At 34.0% G+C, this 19,047-nt stretch overlaps 2 protein-coding genes across 14 annotated transcripts in view; both read right to left on the reverse strand.

The window, feature by feature from the left end:
• MPHOSPH10 (M-phase phosphoprotein 10) overlaps positions 1-19,047 on the reverse strand; it is a 1,076,704-nt gene that overhangs the window by 139,320 nt on the left and 918,337 nt on the right. The window lies entirely within an intron of this gene.
• Positions 1-19,047, reverse strand: part of FAM189A1 (family with sequence similarity 189 member A1) — a 105,377-nt gene that overhangs the window by 34,007 nt on the left and 52,323 nt on the right. For 12 of the 13 annotated variants that reach the window (XR_006931112.1, XR_006931113.1, XM_046899305.1 and 9 more), the window contains exons 3-4: positions 11,222-11,332; positions 6,174-6,305 (exon numbers count right to left, since the gene is read on the reverse strand). Coding sequence is in view for 11 of the 13 variants with exons in the window: in XM_046899305.1 (XP_046755261.1) it covers positions 6,174-6,305; positions 11,222-11,332 (243 nt within the window). In the remaining 2 variants the exon portion in view is untranslated. Of the gene's footprint in view, positions 1-6,173; positions 6,306-7,815; positions 7,940-11,221; positions 11,333-19,047 lie in introns of all 13 variants that reach the window. The other variant, XM_046899306.1, reaches the window with a different exon arrangement.

Genomic DNA, 19,047 nt, shown 5'->3' on the forward strand with positions numbered 1-19,047 from the left:
TTGCTGCAGTCTAAGGAAGATACAGCCTACATTTTCAACTACACTGTCCTTTTGGTAAATGACTACACAAAAACACTTCTCAAAATCTGAGACTGTAAAGCCGATGGAACACCTTTAAAAAGGAGTTGCATTACAACACCTCAGTATGTTCTAAAAACTGAACTTTGTAACTTTTGAATATATGGTAGTACAAAAATATCATTTTACAATATACTTCGGTGTGAATATTGTAAGAAAAAGAATACACAGTAAAATACTGCAAAAACAATTTGCTTTGACAGCTCTCTTTCTTTGTTTTCTGCCTAACTGCTGGATGACAGTGCGGTCACGTAGTATTAAACTGGAACAGGGAAAACATTTGTGACTGATTTATCACTTTGATAATTAAACTGTAGAAATGATTATTTAACAAAGCAATCTAGAACAGATGCTAACACACACAATTACTTGATAGAAGTAAAGAAAATCTCTTGCTTAAGATAGAATTCAAAATGAAAAAATAATGACAATAATGAAGTGAACTCCACCAGGTCATAAAAGAGAACGTTTCCCTGAAACTTTGGTATTCCAATTACCCAGCACAAACCACTGCTTTGTAAAGGTTTGCCATGAAGTTATGTCAATCACACCAAAGGACTTCAGTGTAAGCACAATAAAATCATATGCTTCAGCATAATTGTTATTTGGAATAACAACTTATCATCTTGCTCAATCTGTCTCCTTCTAAGAAACTACTGCAGGAGCTCCATAGTTCTTTTACATACCCACAAAACACAGAATAGAAACCAGGCGAATCAAAATACATGAAACAAGAACCTCTGGATAGCTTCACAATAACTCAAATATAGGCTTCGCTAAATCTTCAATCACTCCCTTGCCTCTTCTTATCACAGAGATGAATTGTACTTTCAATTACATGCATTGTTATCAAACCAGGAAATTTAACATAAAAAAATGCTAACATATCACACAGATGAAGCACTATGATTACTAAGTACTTGCTTTTTCTTAACTATTATGGAAAGTTATCCATCTGTGCTGCTTACAAAGAATTGAGATCACGCATCTAAACCTATTTTGCTGTAGAAGGTATCAAAATATAGATCAAAGCTTTTTGTGTCCAATTTTCTCTCTCCATGTTTATTTACAAGATTTAAGATAGTATTATTTTTTGTGAACTGAGTTACTTACGCACACACAACCAAAAAATAAGTTACATAGCACAAAGACAGTACATCTTAAGAGCCCTAACCTGTACAACGCTATTGAAGTAGCAAGTTTCTACTGAACTTGACAAAACACTCCCATTTTGCTGGTTGAAAAGACAGTTTTCCTGGGGAATTAGGTTGGTATTTCTGGAGGGTCTTAAGTTCTGTGAACTTCTGAGAGCTTGGTCAATAACCAATAAAGGGAGTAAAATAAGCTTGCTGATGTGTAAAAAGGACACTCTGTAACCAGTAGCCCTGAACTCATGGATTTTAACACCTACACTAATCAAGGGCTAAAGCCAGCTTCACTTTCTGTGAAGATGATTTCTTTTCTCCTTGATTGACTTCAATTATGGTGCTTCATTTCTAATACCGGGTTAACCTGAAAATAGACAGCAAGCAATAAAGCTTTTTCACCCATTAAATGAATCTTGCTGTACCTCTCTTACTTGTAAATTTGATGAAAACATTCCCTTTAAGTCTAATCATAACTTCAGTTGTTCTAACTGGTTACGTCTGAAAAAGAACAGGAAAAATAGCTGCTCTAAGACTAGGAAGACAATTCAAAAAAATACAAGTTCCATACATACATTGATCTGTATGTGGAGAAATGGCCAAGGCTTAATGAAATAGAATTATGGTAAGAAGGTACAATTTAATGTACTGTTTTACATAAACCTAAAATACTTATTATATTTTTAAAGAAACAGTGCAGTTACTTAAGAAACTCTAAAAGATTTTCACTGCTTGGATGCGTGCTTGAAATCCCTTCATCAACTGAAGTACCTACGTTAAATGTAGTACTGGAGATATATTAGTAAGATACTCTTGAAACACTGAAGTTCCATAAATTAATTAGACAAGCACACAATAAACAGATTTCAGTTCATTCAGTCATTAAAAGGAAGTGTCTCAGCTATGAGAGAAGTTCCTAACAATAATCACTCGTTTTCATAAACTAGGAACAGAAATATACAAGAAGAAGGAAAAGAACAAGTAGGTTATGTCTGTTACACAATTGTTTTTCACAACTTCTCAGTACTTGTAGCTCAACTATTTAGCACAAAAGCCCACATCTGAACTGCTCTATTTTTGATGGTGTCCAGTATGATAAATACATTCTGAGCATACAGAATACCTATTACCTAATAGGTAACCTACAGTTACCTATTAAAGAACATCAAATAACTCCAGCATTTTAAAATTCTATCTTAAAAGTTATTTTTTTCCACTGAGCTTCATCCAATTTCAAGCATATTATAAAGACTTTTAGAAAAGTAATTTTGCTTTGTATTTGGTTGTAGAGGAAATGAGAGGAGCATCAGAGAAGATAAGTCTGTTCTCCTAACTAAAAAACATTTTTTAAGGAGTCATCCTTCTCTGTTATTATATGTTATGAAACCATGTTCTAAATGGAAAAAGAAATAAACATGGTTAAACTTGGTCATCAAAAAACACAGAAAAAATAAATTCTGATTCAAAGGAGACTAAAGGAAAGATTTGCATGGAAAACTGCAAGAAACCTATGTTACAGAAATCCCTAATAAAGATGCTAATGAATGGAATCAAAACTGAAAAACACTTTTATTATTTAATGTTACTTTAATTTCAGTAGTTCTGAAACAATTATTTGTACTGAAAATAGAGACGGAAATAGCTTTTACTTAGCCTTTACAGCCACAAAACCACTCTACAAATGCACTTAAGTAAAACAGGAAGCAAATGTTTCTATATATTCATAATTTAGCATGTATCATTGCAAGTATTCCGGACTATATAAGCCATCAAAGTAATTTAAAAATCCCACTAAATAGTTTTGAAACCAAAGCCACATAACATTATGTTCTTACATGCAAACAGCATGCATTAATAATACACTGGAAAATAATTCCATCTTCCATGCCTATATTCATCCTCTCACAGAATCACAGAATGGCCTGGGTTGAAAAGGACCATAATGATCATTGAGTTTCAAGCCCCCTGCTACGTGCAGGGTTGCCAAGCATCAGACCAGGCTGCCCAGAGCCACATCCAGCCTGGCCTTGAATGCCTCCAGGGATGGGGCATCCACAGCCTCCTTGGGCAACCTGTTCCACTGCGTCACCACCCTCTGGGTGAAAAACTTCCTCCTGTTATCTAATCTAAACCTCAGTTTAAAACTATTCCTCCTTGTCCTATCACTATCCACCCCTGTAAACAGTTGTTCCCCCTCCTGTTTATACGCTCCCTTCAAGTACTGCAAGTCTTCTCAAAGCAAAAGCTCAAGAAGATAAGCTTTGTTGCATACACGTTTTTAGTATTTCCAGGATACGCTGAGTTCAGAAGGATACATTCCACAGATGAAGACTGTCAGGAAAATTCAGACCCTGTACTAAAAAGCTGGCTCCTAGTTTCAAGCCTGTTCTAGCCTAAAAATTGAAATTATGTGATTGCTATTTGGTAAAATCATTTTCAGTTGAATAATACTATGTCATTAAGTTAAAAGAAAAACTCAGTTCCACAGAATTTTCCTACAAACCAACAGACATTCGTTGCAGAATAATATGTCAGCGTATTATGCCTATTTAATTGTAACACTGTCAACAAAAAAACATGTCTCATTCAAATCTATCTCATCTTGAAATAGATTCAGGACTATGCCTGAGGTACAATCAGCAGTGTAACCCAGAGATGACACCAGATTTACAATTATGTCCATGCGTGCTTGTTTATATGTCTGCCCAAATGTTTGCGTACAGGAGATTAAAGCTCCTGCATTTTTTCTGGTTTTACTTGAATAAAAGTCAGCTTGCACAGAGAGATCAGATGACAGAAAGACAGTAAAGAAAGTCTTACTGGGAACAAGATCAGACAGGTAACACGTGTGCCACTGTTCTGTTTACAATGGAACTCCTGTAGTTACCACCATCAAAAAGCAAAGGTTACAGAGTGGAAAGACGAGATTTTCCCCCAGTCTCAATAAAGAAAAGGAGAAAGGAACTTGCATAACATCATTCATAATGATTTTAAACCTTAACTTTGGTATTCTATACTTTCTCTTCCTCTGGCACCCCAAACAATGAGCACAAATGATCTTCTAGTAAAAAATGTGTTCTCCCAAAATCATATCGTAGCTGTTAATTGAAATTAAAGAAAAAATATGCTTTTTCTCAGTCAATTGTTTAAGGAACATGCTGCAATCATTTTTTTTCCCCTTTTGTTGTATGACAGTAGGCTTAATTTATCCTTAAATTTGCCAGGAATACAGAACTCTCAAAGCAAACAAATGCAGAATTAAAAAATGATGATTTAAGAAACATTATCATCATCATCTCTTAACTGAAAATATCTGATCATAATTAATGCTGCACTAAGTTTATACTCACAGGAACTCCTGATTTTAATTCAGTCCTCTGGTGGAGCAAGCAGAAATGTCTCCTTATAAGTGATTGAGGTACGTTTTTACAAGAAATTACATTCTGTGCACCTGTTCGTACTGCTGTATTTGTTAGAAACTTTGCCCTGATTTCCAGTAAATGAAGGTCAAATACACTTCATATGCTGACGTCCTCTAAGATTCAGTTATTTTCTCTCTATTGTTGAAGTTTACTTTACAGACATACATACAGCAAGTAATCATATATTCTCTCGGTTTTTATAAGATAAACTACTAAGATTTTTCTGTATAAGTTCATATTTTTGCATCTGTTAAACACTGAAGACTGCCTTTCCTTCGTATTACAGAAATCATACCACAGCACTGAATAGAGTCCTGAATTTAGCATTTCAAATCGTACTTAATACTATATCTGGCCAACAATGTTAAGTATTTGCTTCTTTGTCACTTACAAAACTCCTGCTACTCAACAGGTTTTTGCTCCCTCTATCATCCTCATTAAAACAAGATGTACAAATCTTTGGTTTTGGTGCATACCAAATTTTTAATTTCCATCAAATCCTTACCACTTAGCAGTCCTTGTTCTTGTCTGTTTTTAACATAGCTGAAGAATATTTAGCTGCTTATTACAGTACCTTTTGCAGGACTTACACCTGTCTTGAACATTAAAATATGCTTCAAATATCAACATAACTTCGAATTTCCAGGCTTTAATCTATAGCCTAATCCCTAAACTCCTTATTACATTGAATTACACTACTTCATTCCATGCTATTCTACTAAGTTTATTAAAAGTTATGCTTAGAAATTGAGAGCCAAAAGTGCAGACTTAATTCTGTTGATCTTATTTAAACTTAAAAGAAATCAACATCTGTAATTTAGGCTAGCGTTCTTTCCTTCTGATCACTCCTTTCATGAATTACTTAACTGCTTTCCAAAACAATACAGTACCATGTCTTGCTAGTTCGGTGACAATGAATAAATGTGTGCAATTACACTGGGATAAAATTGAATAATTGAATATAATATTACTATTATTTGCTCTCCATTCTTTACCTGGGTCATTTCAACAAAAACACAACATGATTTAAACTTCTAATACCATTGGACAGCAGTTTATAAGCATGTACAGTCACAAAAACACTTGCCATTCTCTGCCAAAGTAACGTAACTTGAAATACATTTTACTAATACTTAGTATTTCCTTGCAGTCAATCATATCACTGAATAACACTAACCAGCACCTTCCATTCCAGTTTGCTTGAGCAACAACCAGAAAAGTGTGTCTTTGTACCTTCCAGCATTAGCCAAAACAAAGCATAGCCTCTGGTTTAATAAAATGTACAAAAACATATACATATGGAAATCAAATATACTGAATGTATATCATGAAACCTGAAACATAAAACATTTAAGTATTAAATTCTGCTGGATTAAGGTTTTATGGGTTTCTTCTTCCTTGTTTGTTTTCAGGTGTAAGTATACGAACATACACCACCATCTACTTCTCCTTTCATCACACACTTTTGTCTTACTACTAACTTACTATCTAAAATTGAAATTAATTGCTAATCCTTCTCATAACGCACCTTCAGGGTCAACCTCACAACATTACATTCCTGCAGAGGGTTCAGTTTCAGCATTTCTCCAAGGTTACTGCAACCTGACGTTTGATGCTGCATTTCACAGCAAACACAGACACCATCACTGTCAAATTTAATCTGAGGAGGGAAAAAAAAAAGTCAGAGAAAATGCCAGTAAATAGAAGAGCACTTCCCAACAATTATACTAACACTTACTGTGACAGCAATGAATACCAAATGTAAAATGCAAACCTTTATTTCACTGTTTATGATAATTCCCCTAAAGCAGAATGTCATTCATTGGCTAACAAAAGCTACAAAAACAAGTGAAATACAAGAAGTACACAATACTAAAGAACAGTGACTGCTGAAAAGGTTTGCTTTGCAGAGGCAGATGAAACCACAGTAACTCAAATGAATATGCATGAAATCATAAGCAATGGAGGAAGATGAAGAAAAGAGAAAAAAAGTCATGGTCACAAATGTCACATATACTTACACATACGTACAAAAATAATTACAATATAAACTATGACATACTTAAAGGAGAACACAGCATTAAGAAAATGCAGAGAAAATAAGAGTTAACATAATTCCATACTTTCACTTTGGAAAAGATTTGCTCATTGTTTTCCTGAATTTGGTTTGTTCTGAATACAGTAAGTATTCATTAAGCATTAGATTCTCATTAGATTTCTGTGTATAATTATAAAATAATTTCATCTTGATCAATGAAGAAAATTGTTATACTGATTTTGAATTTCATATTTGAGAGGGAGGAAGAGTTGTATCATCTATTTTTCTGCCTCCTTCCAACAAAGAGTTTTAGGCCAAAATGTAACTAGTCTGCTGCCATGAATTATCATTGCACTCATTTTCTCAATTTGGTATTTCTATGATTTCTTCATTCCGATTTTTGCAGGTTATTTAAAAGACTGATAAATGGATATTTCCTTCCTCTCCAGGTCACTTATTAAAATTCCATCTGAATTGTTAGGACTGAATAGTTAGTACTGAGAAAAGGAATTCATATCACAAAGGAGTTGCTTGACCTCCGGGTTTAAAGATGCTGGATCCCAAGTTTCTATAGTCCAATCATCAGTACTAAGAATGACACCCACAGGAAATTTCCGCAGCTCTCCATGTGCAGAATAATAGATTCAAGGTACTATTCAGTCATCCTGAATCACTGCTAAGTAAAGACGGAAGCAAAATATTCAGCTGTTAAGAAATCTAAACTACCATGCTACTTACTCCTCTACAAGGGAAATATATTTTAAATTTTCCAGACACTAATCCAGCAAAAAAATTCCTAATGAAAATGTGCATTTACTATTTTTAACTCAAATGACTCTCTATGTTGTTGCCAATTTCCCGAACAAATAAATTATAATATAAGCCTTCCTTGCAGAAGTACCTCATACAGCAATATATGTAGAATCACCTCAATAGAAGTTTTCCTTACTGTGTAAGACCTTGAAGAATATTAAAATTGTTAATATATTTAAGTATGTAGTGATTAAGAGTATATATATATATATGTTTTATTATCATTCCCGACTGGCTTATTTAGTACTCTCTGTTTTCATGCCGGTAACAAGAAGAGCAGTTGAAAGAGTAGAGTCCATTAAAAATCAACAAAATTTACCAGATGAAATGCAGATAACTTTATGGTTTCCATACACAGTGATGAAGCCATGCTCAAAGAATAACGCTGTCTCAGTGGGCTCCAATTCCTGAGACTCTAGGTTGCTCTATAGTCTGCGTAGCTGCTAAAAAAGATTATTATTTTTTTTAAATCTGAGCATTAGAATTAGGCCATTTCCCACATACTACATGGCAGCACTGGAAATACTTCACTACTAACTCACACAGACTGATCATACCCTCACTCATAGTTTGCACACCTTCATAGAAGTTGTGCTGTTTATTTCTAACTAGCATACAATCCGTGAAGCTGCTTTAAAATTTTTTTCTGTTTTTTTCAGATTTTACACTTGTAAGTTTTTAATACTCTGTTTAAAAAGGAAAAGATCCAAGTAAAACTCAACTATGTTTTATAATTGGACAACTTCAGCTTCTCAAGTCAACAGAAAATTCAATGTGAAATGCCATTGGCGAGGTCTTGCTCTTGAACCCCTGTAGGAACGTTAGCAATTGTGTAAACTGCTAGATAGATAAATGCACAGGAGAAGTTTGAAACCTGAACTTTCAATTTAGAGTTGTATCAAAGAGAGTAGTCAGAATGCTACAGCACACATGCTATATCAGCACCAGGCAGGTCAATATGCTCTTCAGCTGCTGAAAAGTTTTTATAACTTTGTCTGAAGTTCTGAATTTCACACAAAGCTGCCTACCACTAGAATGCTTATTCCTGTGATCCATGGTAACACTGTTCAAGGAAAAACAGTCACTGACTCAAGGTGAGACACACTTGATATTTCTAATAAAAAATACAGATCCTAGGTCTACTTCTATCTCATGTAATGAACTGCTGTCACATAAAAAAAGGCTGAAAACAGAAGTAGTTCTCAGTTATAACCCAACATCTATGAAAGATTCTTGATATTTTCTGAAATATGTTTCATAACTTCCTAGTTCCTGATCTCTTGAGGTCCCTTCCAACTCCTGCAAATCTGTGATTATGTAACTCTCTTTAATTCAATTTTTAAACATTGTTAGAATTGTTTATGTGAAAGTTCTTGCAAAACATCAGGATGTCCTAGAAAATATAGCATACTCAGAGAACATTAAGATCTACAATCAGAATGAAAAACAAAATTCCTTTTCAATATCAAACACACATTTTCAAAGAACTCTTAACAATTTGTCCTACTATGCACCTTTTCCTTCAAATATGTCTGTGAAGTGACACACTAACTCATTTTTTTTAATGGGGAGCAGTAAAGAAGGCTGAATATGTCATCATATTTGCACATTCAGCAGTACAGCAGCTGATTCCATACAAATGTTCAGATAGACTCCTTAAGCCATTAATACGTTATTTACAGTACCCACTCACAATTTTTTAGTTAATACTATAGTGCAATAAATGTCAAAAACGAACACTAAGTAGTTAAGAGCACTTCTAATCTGAAATCATATATATATTAAAGAGTAAAGAAATTCTAGGAGCTTTTTTTTGGTCAACAAATCAAAGAACGGCCCATTGAGCAAGAAAGGGATAAGTAATTCCATTTATTTTCCAACATCTGTTCTTTTTTTTTTTCCTTAGGACTTTGGTGCTATTCCCATATGCGAGATGTGACAAGATGGCATTCCATGAGAACACTGAATGCCACATATCAAACGTTTTCTTGAGAAACAAGTTCAAGATACTCCTTACAGTGAACTGCCATAAACAAAATCGTTTGACTCTGCAGGTTAAAATGCAATTCTTTTGAGAAGCTACTTATTCTTCTATGCGAATATACAGCCATTTCATTAAGTCCTCATGGGAAGTTGTAATACAGATGCACTCCCCAAAAGTAAATTAAAAATAGTCTTAGTATCAAAGCAGAGATGTCAAAAGAAAACAGTAAGACTCACTTCAAAGAGCTCCCAACAAAAGATACCTATTTTCAAAAAATACCATTCCAGAGTGCAGTATACATCCTGCAACACCTCCAGGTTCCATGAGTTGACTATTCGAGCTCTGCAGCAGAATTCCAAGTTCCCGTAACAATGAGAAACAGGAACTCCCATCGAGTTCCCCCCCCCCCCCCCAAAAAAAAAAAAAAATATATATATATATATGTATATAGGGAAAATCCTTCCTGCCTCTCGGTTACTGCTGGTTTTCCACACATTCAGCTACCTGGCTCCAACCATTTGGTTTTGTAAACCTGTACCCTAACCACAGCTGGAAACCACAAACACTACAGAAAGCGTAGTGCATTTATGGAGTTGCAGACACACTCCCTTGAAACAAGACATGGGTGATAGGAACACAGAATAAAGGCTTAAAAGCTGACTAAACAAGGTAAAAGCACATGACAAGTTACACCCAAATGTTCTCCTGTTCTGCATTTTTCATTCCTCTTTCAAAAATATTTGCTGAAATTTTATTATCTTAACTTTCTTTTATTAAATACTCCTGCGTTCAAATAGATGCTTGAAGGGATTTGTTGGACAAAATTAGTTAAAAGAGTAAAACAATGCCTGAATAGCAGAGGTGCAGAAGCATTTTGTGGATTCACCTGCTGACATTAGAGATGAAAATTACTTTTCTCTTTATCATTCAAGTCAACATTTTGGTGTGTGTCCAAAGGATAAGGCCAATACAAGCATAACCCTAATATTTAATCAATATTATGACTACTCTTGTAGTTTAGATAATTTGATTGGTTTACAGTCAGATTACATTAAAAAGAACACTGATGCGTGTCCATAAACATTCCCTAGCTCATTCATCATTCTTACAATCTAATGTCATTTGTCTTCCAAATTCATAGGAAAAATGATCATTATTTTAATATTTACTTTAAATTAGAGATTTCAGGCAGGCTATATGTGTTTTTTCATGAGATAAAAACAAAGAGTTTAGGTATACTGCACCTTTTAACAAATCAAATCATGTCATATTATGGCAACTTTTTATTATTATTCTGTATTTTATTTAACATACATTTGCTTTGGAAATTATAAAGTTACTACTTTGCATAGGTCAAAAAATATTACTGGACACATACTAAAAGATCACTATCAGCATGTCTATGCAATATATTGGCTATAGAAGGAGACACTGGATGAAATTGTGACACTTCTAACATTAAACGGCAACCACTGCACTGCTTTGAAGGAGTCTTTGAAGTATTTCACTTATCCTGCCTACAACAGAAGCAAGTCTTTTAAGGTAGGAAAATATTCCAAATATGTTAACTCTTAAATTCTCAAATTTTTCCCAGTATGACCTGTCACATGGCAAAGGCTAATGACAACTCTACAGAACACATGTTGTTTGAAAATTAAAGCAACGTTTGTATAAAATGCAAACCAATGAGAAATAACATATATTGTCCTTTTTAGAAGAGGCTTACCAACAGATTACTTACCAACTGACATCCTTCCAGGGACTTTACTAGCTGAGCATTCTGACAGGAAAGAATGGAACCAGCTAAATTCAGCATTACACACACTGCAGAGAGGAGCATGAAAAAGGTTATCTGGAAAGCAAAAAACAAAAACAAGTACGCTATTGATTATTCACTGCAAAGAGGAGAAAGTAATCATTTAGATGTACAAGGACTTCCTTCCTACCATGCAATTAGATGAATGTTAAGCGGACTTCAAACATTTTTAAGGAGAATGTAGAATATTCAATCATCTTAAAAAAAACTGAATCTCACACAATATACGGCAAAAGTGAAACCAGAGTTGACCATCACTAACTTTTGTCCAGGCGTTTCAAAATCCCCTATTTGTATCCCATATTGGTCAAATATTCTGAAAAGTTACAGTTTTATTAATTAACATCATTTACAAGAAGTGTTTTTATAATCAAAAGCAGTCTTGAAACAGTTCAGACTCCTTTTTGATGAGGACATAAGCATCTTGAAGAGGAAAAGTATTGATGAACAGCATGCATAATGAGTTTGAGTAAGTTGGAAAAAGAAAATGAATAAGATTTCTGATAAATAATCTACTTGATTTTTAAACAGCTACAATTTAAACAACATACTCCATATCAGCTACTGACTGTGTTAATGACTCCTTCACCCTCTTTTCAAAATATGTGAAAACAATCATTTACTTGATTGCACCAGCTTAACTATCATTTTACTGTTATAAACATAAAAAATGCTGGGCCAGTATAAGCAGACAAATTTCTGTATGTGAAGAATTCAATACATAGGGAAATTGAAAGGTACAAGCAGGAAGAGAACAAGAACAAACATGTACTCAGTGCACTTTTGAGATAAATATATACTACGCTGTATCTCCTAGAAGTATTCCATTAATATCTAGGGCCTTTGTTTTTGTTTTCTGAATATTCAGCTTATTTATTCAAATACACGATGAACTTCTTCTTGCCCTTTTACTGCAAAGTGCTTTGAACAGCTATGGACCTTTTGAGAAAAATCAATTCCCTGTTTTTGTTATTATTTATTTGTTAAATTGCCAGTATTTCAAATGCTAGCCTCAAATTACAAACTGTCCTGAAAAAAAATCCACATTACTGGTTACATTATATCCCTCTTATGAACTACACACAGGTTCCTGAGAATTCACATCTTCAAAGAAATGCAACGGACATCAAAACTTGTTTGAATTAAATTAAAAAAAAGAAATGAAAAAGAAAGAAAGAAGCCATCAGTCACCTTTGCTCTCAGAAGTAGATTTCAGATGAAGTTCTTGCATTTCATCCATCCCCACAGTAATAAAAGGCGAAGACCCTGTAACTATATACTGACTGACTTGAACAGGCTCACAAGTGAAAAAGACATGGTGTGAGGGTAAGCATTACGTTCTTTACCTTTCCAGCCACAATATATAAGGCTAAGTGTGATGAAATGGCTCAGCTGAAAAGTGCATCTGCACCTCAGTAAGTCTGCAGATGAAACCACACTGGGAAGAATTGTCTGAAATGGAGCAAAATAGACCTAATCATGCTTTCCTAACATGCTACTATTTAATTTGGGGCTTCACTGGTAAGGGAATTACTATAACAATGTTTATGTTTGTCCTGTTTGCTTCTATATTACTAATGCAGCAGCTTCACAAATAAAGAAAAATGGAGAGAGAATGTGTGAGATAACTCTTGCAGATTCATTGTGCTTTCCTTCATAATTTATTTCTGGAAGGATCGTGGTATTTCTAAATATTCATTCTTGAACATCAGGTTACTAACGAAGGAACCCAAAATGGATCATGTAGTGTATCTGCAATAAATATAGGCACTTTTTTTAGTGAGTGGTTTTCAATGAACATACTGCTTAAGTATAAAATGATGATAACGAAGATGCCCACATTTAACTAAAAACAAATCAATGTATAAATTAATCTCAACTTACCAAAAAACTGTCTTAACATTTTGTCTTTCAAATAAGTGAAAAAATAGATACTGCACACAGTGACATGCCGCTCATGCTTCACTGCAGCACAGAAAGCGTTCAAAGTATTCAATTCATTTAAAAAATGTGAGAAATGTCTAACAGCACACAGAAGGCATTTGATTGATTTTTGTAACATTTTAAAAGGAAAAGACACAGGACTTACAGAGTTCTAACACATCAACAATAAAACCAATATTTGATCAAACTAAAACCCATTTAAGAAGCTGCCTCTGTCAGCAAAACATAAATAGATTCATAATAATACACTCCATGAGTGGGAAGATAACACATTTTAGTTCGCTTTTCAATCCCCCTCTCTCTTCAAAAACTGAAGTCCATATAAAGATGTCATCTTTAGCAGCCTGGATATGAAGGGTCAAGTCAGTCTGCTCTTCCTCGCTACCTTTCATTTTGTTTCTCCTCTCTTCCCCTCAATCTGCCAAACTTCTATGTGAATCTAGAGAACACATCAATTGCACTATAATAAATATATGCATTTTGCATATACCTCCTTAGTAAACAGCTATAATTACTATATAGGATGAGCCCAAAGAGAAGAAATAAAGGTTTAATTAACACAGGTACTCTGATAAGCCTTAATTATCGTTGCAGTATCAGTCTGATGAAAAATATTTTGCAAAATACCAAGGGGGACTGTAAGATAGGCATTAACTAAAGAATGCATTTTAAAATTTGGCATGGAATTATCCCATTTAATTATTCCAAAAACTGGCTTTAATTGAATTATACATTTCTGAAAACTGTTTAAAATACAAATATGCCCAGTGTATCAAGGATGAGTTTTAAACATTGCAGTCCCAACGTGTACACTTAATTAAGTATCACAATGCACTCATCTGCATCTGCACTACAATCTGAGTTCTACACTCTGCCTTTTTAAGGGACAGCTTATGATGCATTAAGACCATTTTGAAAGAAAAAAATATTTAAGCCCTAATGCTAATGGTTCATGTTAATTTTCCAGTCCTGTCTTTAAAATAAGACTTGTAAACAAATCTCAATTTACAAATAAATAGTAACACAGAAATCATTAGGATTGAGAGTGCTCAGCTATAGTGAAAATGCTCAAAAATAAAGTACACTTTCCACCTATTTTTCCCTATTCTGATACCTCCTTTTTTATGTTCTTAATAGGAAACCACTTTTGATAACTGATTAAAAATGACATAAAGTGCTATTTTGAACATTTATCCATTTGAGCATTCTAAAAAATGAGTAAAGAACTTCCCATTCATATAGCAGTAAAATTTTATGCGATGCTCTCATCTTTCTTAATAGACAAGTCCAAGAATGTACATTAATTTAACAATGCAAGTATATATATACACATTATCATCTTACAAACTGCACATGCCATTAGAAGTACATTTATCGTTGTCAGAATTCTGCCTTGTGTTTTCAGCTCACTCTGTTTTGAACATCAAACCAGGAAAATCTAATGTGAAAGACAGCTGTAATTCCCCAAACAATTACTTGACCCTAATACACAACTTAAATCAGCATCAAAATGATTGTCAATCACACTACAAGAAAACAAACTTTGAACATTACATTATCCTTTAGAACAATATTCAATACTCAGAGCACTCTTCTTCAATGATACTATAAACATGTTATAAGTAGCATGTTACATTTCTTCTATTTTGTATAATGATTAATAACTATTTCTGTCAGTAGATGAGATGGAAAAGCATATACGGCATTTGAAGAAATGTACTACATGCTGTAAGCTTATTTAATCATGATACAACTTCATAAAAAATGATACAACTCTGATTCAGGACAAATCTCTGAAGGCTTTATTGACTAGTGAAGGATAGACAAGAAACTGGCTAAACCAGCTTCCTTATGATGGGTTCCATGATCAAAGTGTGTGCTCTCCCAAGAAATACTTCCTTTGTTCTAAAATTTGCCATTTTCTTTAACGCCAGCTTGTGCCAAGAAAAGTTACAAACTATTATTTCTTAATGACCTTTTCAAGGCCCGTAATGTCATGTGTAAGAAGGGAGCTGTCTTAACCAAGACAAAGAGTCATCATACCAATCACTATTCCTATCACAATTCTCTTAGCTTTTCTATGAGGTAATTGGAATTGCACTCAGCATTCAATATGTGCATTTAAACTGTGACACATATAACGAGATATTATGGCTTGTTCTGTATTTCTTTTCTAAGAACCCCTAGCATTTTATATGTATTACTGAAAGGCAAATACTGAACTTGGTAGTTTTGGAAAACTACTCTCAAACTCTACCTGACTGTAATTTCATATCTTACCATATTTCAGACTATGTTTTCTTGACTATTTCCTTAGTGATAATCCTAACAATAAGTATGATGCATTATTATGTTACCTTGATTAACTGACAATAGCCTTTATTTGCACTCTCTTCAAATGGTCCCTCTGCAAGCTTTGCAGAAATTAAAAAACCTATCAACATGTAATTCTAAGAATACAAATTACTTCTTATTAAATCAAGTAGTATTTGTTGTACTTTGTTATTATTATTACAATCATTTATTTTATCTTAATAAATTAACTGTATTTAAAAACAGAATCCCAAGTCCGAAGACTGTGATGGGCAATGTTTCTTCTGTTCAGCACAGTGCAATGTGCATTACCTGCGTGGAGCCTGAAGGGAGGCACAATGAGCATCCTCTCAGTGAGGAGCTCCAGGCTTGCTCAGGGCAGGGAGGATTCCTGAGACCCCAAGATGTGGGCAGGAGGGTCTCAGCACAGAGCAGAGCTCAGCGAGCAGGCAGCAGTAGCCTGGATGGACAGAATCACATCAGGGACATGACAGTGGAAATGGAGTGACATGATGCCACTTGGGAAATAACTGAGGCAAGCAAACTAGCAAGAACTCACCACAAGGTTACCTGAATTCCAAGAAGAATCATATTAAACCCTTCAAATAATTTCTACCCTGTCTTAGCAGTTCCATTATAAAAGGCAACTATTAGAGTTTATATCTAAAAAAATCTGGCTTTAAAGCTTATTGTTTTTTTCCTACACAATTCACAATAAAAGAATGCCCAAACAGATCTGACTCAAAACTGTGGCCAACACAAGATCCTAACATGAGCAAAACTAAAGTGCCTCTTAAGCTAAGTATAAAGAAAAATAATAAGGTAATAATAGTGAGAAGCTAAAACTAGGCAGATTCAGATCCAGGTCTTGATTTTAAGTAAGATTTATTAGCTATTAGAACACGATATCTATGAGCATGGTGGAACGTTCATCACAAAGGCAACACAAAATACATTTTTAAAACTATTTTGGTCTGTATGCCATGACTCCAGAGGTAGTTAACTATGAGCAGAGGTGCTCATAGTTAAGGTTCTCTGAGCTCAGTCATATATGATCCTACAGATCCCTTCTGGCCTTATTTATTCAGCTATGAAGTGTAAAACACAAAAATATCAGAAGAAAAAGATAAGGTTGATTTAATTACAATTTATGTAATTAAATATATAACTCACAGATCATTCTAAAGTGAATGCATTTATAAACTTATTGCACAGAAAAGGTAATCACACTAACACTGTTGTCTAATGGCTTCCAAGTGCACATGAAGCAAAATTTAGCTTCCTGTTATTTCCTTCATAATAGAGACTCTTCTACTATTTCATGATTCAATATATCGTTTTCAAAATTATTTCTCAACATTTGCCAAGAAGTGACTGATAATGAAAAAGCACTGTCATTTCAAATCTGTTTAATTGAGCATTCCATGTCCTGTGCCCAAATTAAAATAAAGGTCTCAACAACAACATTCTCTATTGGTCTCAAGTAATGATCTGTAATAAAGACAGAAATATTCTCTGCTCTGCAACATAGCACCATGTTAGAGATTTAATGCTTTTATGTGAAGAAACACAAATTATATTATTTTATCCGGAAATACATATAACCATTAAATTCCAGACATTACTAAATTGAATTAGATTTCCCACAGATACAATTCCTTTTGACTAGGCCTAATGACACTGTCTGACTTCAGAGAAAGCTGAAATCTTGTTGTAATTATTAAACTACACTCAACTATTTATATTTTCAAAGCTAAATACTTCAGATGAAGACTCCTAAAATTAAATTTGGAATGCACAGTTTTAATTGATCATGTTAAAGGCCCTACTGACTTGTTTCCATCCACACAATCTTATAATTAATTTATTAATTGTTGCTGGCTAATATTTTCTTTTTGCTGTGTATGTGAAAAAATTAATATATACTACTAATTAAAAAATAAGTTATTGGAAGTTATAATAAATGTTATTGTCATTAAATTATAAGAAAAAAGTATGGATGTCCACTATTGAGGTTTTGACCAAGAGTCAGTATATCCCATCTTCAAACTAATCATCTGAAAGCTGCCACCAAGAGCATGGTGCATGAACAGAACAAGGCACTGTGTACTTCCAGCAGGATTTGCATCTTGAAGAACAAAATGTACTTAAGGACCAGAACAAGTAGTTCAGTTTCCTCCTGTGGCATTGCGTAGTAGTATATAACAATAAAGATAGGGATCCAATAGCTGCTTCTAAAGCTTTTGAAGAAGTCTAGAATCAAAAATGTGACCTTGTCCCTGCACACACAGGGACAGGTAAAGGGAATTATCTGATAGTATCAAAACTAATCTCCTCTGATATCTTATAATGAGAGTGTACCATTCAATATCCCCAAGAAATTCACTATCAGTAAAGGCAATTTAGATAGGTAGATATTTTGATGGCAATACAGATTTTTTCCACACATGATCAGGCTAAAGGACTGCAACACAAGTGAGTTTAGCACTGTCACATTCTACATGTTAACACTGTGTTTGTTACCTCTGTGATGCTATATTACAGAGGTACTGATTTACAGTTGATTTTAGTATTTTTTAGGGAAATGTACCAAGAGGCCTGATTTAGTAATAAAGTTCTAATGCTCTCAGCTCATAAACTGATTAAACAGAAATTTGCCAAAGATAGATAATTCAGCATCTACTCATTTTTTGTTGTTTTCATTTTTAACATCCACACATTTCTGAAGTGGATGTTTTCATTGGAAAATGAAAAACTTAGTCAAAACAGATAATTTTGACAGTTGCTGGTTCTATCATCTCCCTACCATTATCATCAGTGCAACAAACATTTGCATGTGGATTTGTAGTCATTCATTTTGGTATCTAGAAAACTTTTTTGGTGTGTTTCAAACCTTCGCAGTAATCTGCTCCTCTTGTACCCCCCTCCTTCCCCAGTTCAGTGAGCTGCAGAGTTAAGTTTCAGGTTTCATGTGTACATGCCTCTACATGTATCCTCTGTGATCAAAATCACTTCAAATATAATTTAATAGAATTTTGACCATATCAACCAGATTTAAAACTTGCAACTACTTCAGACATATCTCCTTTCAATGTATTATCTGATGAAGAAATAATTACATTAATTGCATTTTTAAATTACCTAATAAAATAGGTAATCTCAAATCTCAAACATTTTCCATGATGATTTTCCACAGTTCAATTAGAAAATAACCTTTTCTATGTTAGTTTTGTTTATAACAAAACATTACATATGTAAATGAAAGAGCCAGCTAGATCAGTAATCTGAAATTAAGACATTAAAAAGAATGCATTTACATTGCAGTAATTTTTCAGTAATCTACACGAGAGTGAACTTATGGTTCCATAGTGACTGCATTAACAGCTTCCTCCATTTGTACTGTATATCACTTTCTCAGCTGCCACATTGCTGCAACAATTCACCTTCAGAACAAATAAAAGTCCCAACAAAATGTTGCACTGTGTAAATTAACC

The sequence above is a fragment of the Gallus gallus genome, chromosome 10, assembly GCF_016699485.2.
Source record: "Gallus gallus isolate bGalGal1 chromosome 10, bGalGal1.mat.broiler.GRCg7b, whole genome shotgun sequence".
Taxonomy (NCBI): domain Eukaryota; kingdom Metazoa; phylum Chordata; class Aves; order Galliformes; family Phasianidae; genus Gallus; species Gallus gallus.